This window comes from Oryx dammah, unplaced genomic scaffold (assembly GCF_014754425.2).
Source record: "Oryx dammah isolate SB20612 unplaced genomic scaffold, SCBI_Odam_1.1 HiC_scaffold_17, whole genome shotgun sequence".
NCBI lineage: Eukaryota > Metazoa > Chordata > Mammalia > Artiodactyla > Bovidae > Oryx > Oryx dammah.
Genome location: NW_024070201.1, coordinates 47,194,803 through 47,198,204, shown reverse-complemented (window position 1 = coordinate 47,198,204; position 3,402 = coordinate 47,194,803). Strand labels below are relative to the sequence as shown.

At 41.9% G+C, this 3,402-nt stretch overlaps 1 protein-coding gene across 1 annotated transcript; it reads right to left on the bottom strand.

Moving 5' to 3' along the window:
* Positions 1-1,084: 1,084 nt before the first annotated feature.
* Positions 1,085-2,667, bottom strand: LOC120876631 (hemoglobin fetal subunit beta). Its single transcript, XM_040258603.1, has 3 exons — positions 2,518-2,667; positions 2,165-2,387; positions 1,085-1,338 (listed from the first exon to the last, which is right to left on the bottom strand). Exons 1-3 carry the CDS (start codon positions 2,601-2,603, stop codon positions 1,210-1,212), a joined length of 438 nt encoding a protein of 145 aa, XP_040114537.1. The 5' UTR covers positions 2,604-2,667; the 3' UTR covers positions 1,085-1,209.
* Positions 2,668-3,402: the final 735 nt, after the last annotated feature.

Here is a 3,402-nt window from a genome sequence, read left to right as displayed (position 1 = left end):
ACGAATTTGAGCAAGCTCCAGGAATTTGTGATGGACAGGGAAGCCTGGCATGCTGCAGTCCATGGGGTCACAAAGAATCATACACAACTGAGCCACTGGACTGAACTGAACAGAGATTCAGAATTAAGATGCCAGAGGAAACAAAGATTACAAAAATTCATACATCATCTCCAGAATCAAGTATCCGGATAAGTGATTATTGAAGGAGAAGATTAAATTGGCATATGTTGCTTCTGGTAACACTATGTTAATGCCTACAAAGACAAAGAAGCCATCAGAGACTGGGTAAAGAGGGCAGACCTCTAGTCACTTCTGTGATGTAGATGCTAAAGCATCCTGGGGAGAATGGAATTCTGTTTAGTGGAATCCCATGAAAGGATTGCAAGACAGCAGTGACTATCAAGTCACAAAAGTCCCTTTTTACATTCTCATCAATCCAATATTTATCACCTTATAATACAAGCAAAGTGAGAGCAAAACTACCTCCCCTTGCAGTCCATGGGATCGCAAAGAATCATACACAACTGAGCCACTGAACTGAACTGAACTGAGATTCAGAATTAGGATGCAAGAGGGAACAAGGATTACTCAAAATTCGTATGTCATTTCCAGAATCCAGGACAGAAGGATCCTTCAGGTAGATCTTTATAAGATGACAGAGAAAACTAGGATACAAAGAGGTCAGGGGAGGAAGAGCAATGGGGACAGTAAAATGCCTAAAGAAAATTTTAAACAGTGGTGTCTTTAGGCAGAAGAACCTAATGGATTTAAGTGAGGTTCTGGACAATTAAAGAGAGAAGACATTTAAAAGAAAGGATAAATAACATAATTTATTTAAATAAAACATACCAATGATCTAATTCCCAAATCAAGCTGCAACTTGAATTGCAGGAAAAGTAAGACTAAGGGAGCAGAGCCTGTTTTCCAATAACATTAGCTGTTTACAACCACTCTTGTCATGGGGTCCAATATACTGATATATTTTCTCAAAGTCTCAACTTAGCCCTTCATTTATGTTTTCAGTGCTTTGTCCTCCCATGTGCCCATCTGAGTAAGAGACAGTGAAATAATTTAAATACACCAGTGCAATGAAAATAAGTGTCTTTATTAGGCAAAGGCCAGATGCTCAAAACGCTTCATAATTTTTCCATATTCAGTTTTTGGGCTCTGAGGATGAAATAACATTTCCTGGAAATCAGGAAGGGGAGCTTAGTGATATCTGTGGGCCAGGGCATTGGCAACACCAGTCACCACCTTCTGAAAGTTAGCCTGCAGCTCCGGGGTGAATTCACCTCCAAAGCGGCGAGCCAGCACAACCACCAGCACATTGCCCAGGAGCTGTGTGGAAAAGACATTAAGCAAGGGCAGGGTTAGTGCAGGTACCCAGGTTAGATTCAGAGTATTTCAGATTCATCCCAAGCTGTGCCCCTAGGATATTAGCACAAAGATGACTGAAGTACAGATGCTAATGCTGATGTGAAGCTACCCATATCAGGCTGAATTTATATTTAGAAATGTTTCTCTCTTTCTATCTTAATCCAGAACTTGTTATCCTTTTTATTATTTTGAATCATTTCAAAAAGCAATACATTTTATCCCTTGAAAGGAACAGATAAGGGGAAAATATTAAATATCATTTTTAAAGTAGATGAAGAAGTCTTTTTTGAAATTGAACACTCAAAGAGTATAATTAAAAAGAGAAGACATTGCAGACAATAGAGAACAAGAATGAATCTGAAGAAATGATTATTGTGAGCAAAGAGGTTGCTGCTAAGTTGCTTCAGTCGTGTCCGACTCTGTGCGACCCCATAGATGGCAGCCCACCAGGCTCCCCCAGCCCTGGGATTCTCCAGGCAAGAACACTGGAGTAGGTTGCCATTTCCTTCTCCAATGCATGAAAGTGAAAAGTGAACGTGACGTCACTCAGTCATGTCCGACTCTTAGCAACCCCATGGACTGCAGCCTACCAGGCTCCTCCACCCATGGGATTTTCCAGGCAAGAGCAAAGAGGTTAAAAGAATCTAAATGGTTCAGAGAAGTCCTTAGCACTCTAGCCAGAATACATCTTCTCCATTCTAAACTACATCCTGCCATTCAGCCCTGTCCCCATGACACAAGCTTGACCATAAGAAGAAGGAGAATATTGAGGATTCCACAAACTCACCCTGAAGTTCTCAGGATCCACGTGCAGCTTATCACAGTGCAGCTCACTCAGTGCAGCAAAGGCACCCTTGAGGTCATCAAGTTGCTTCAAGCCCTCACTAAAGGAGTCTAGCACTTTCTTGCCATGGGCCTTCACCTTAGGGTTGCTCAAAATGGCATCAGCAGAGGACAAGTCCCCAAAGTGCTCAAAGAACCTCTGAGTCCAGGGGTAGACAACCAGCAGCCTTAGGGGAGAAAACAGCACAAGGTCAGAGGAAGTCAGCAGCTTTCAGAATCTCAGGGGACAGCTCAGTCCTCACACGCCCAGGTGCCATTCACTCTCCTTAAAACCTGTCTTGTAAGCAGGATACATACCTGCCCAGGGCCTCACCACCGACTTCATCCACGTTCACCTTGGAAAATAGGGTGATGACAGAAGTCTTCTCCTCAGCACTCAGCATGGTGTCTGTTTGTGTAGTTGCTAGTGAACACAGTTGTGTCAGAAGCAAGTGTAAGCAGCAACTGGCCCAGCTCTTCCTTTTATGCCCAGCCCTGCCTCCTGCCCTCCCTGCTTCTGTGAGCAGATTGGCTCAGGCCAAGGTGTGGTTCCACAGGGTGAGGCTTGAATGATGACAGTCATACCTCTCTTTGATCTTCCTGGCACTGACTTTAGACCTTCAGCCCTCTTTCTGGGCATTTCTAGGTCTCAGTCATTCCAGCAATACACATTGCTACTGAAATCATCTTCCTTAGCAAGTTTGCTTGTAGAGATTTTAGAATCACAACGAGGTAACCTCTTGGAAACCACCTCCTCAATTTTCTTATTATACAAATGAAGAATCCAGGCTCCAGAAAGTGGAAAGAATTTGTCCACTATGATTCAACTTAACTATGTGGATGGATTATCTCCTGGGACTTCAGAATATGCAAAAAAATTACATGGACAGCATGGATAAACCCTCTGCCCCTGTTCTAAATATGCATCTCTTTTGTTTGCTTGTTTGGGATTAAATCATTCTGGTATGAAAACAAATATTCATTTGTTTATCTACTCATTCAATTTTTTCTTAATTTAATTTATGACCAAATAAATGATAGAAAAATAGAATAAGTATGGATCAAGAGCTCCTATGAAACAGCTACTCCATTAATCCATAGATGAAAACATAGAGACCTCTCCATGTAGTAAGAAATACAAAGAAATAAAAAATCAATCAAGCCCCCAAAGTTTCAATAATCCTGAGAGAGGTAATGTGTTTG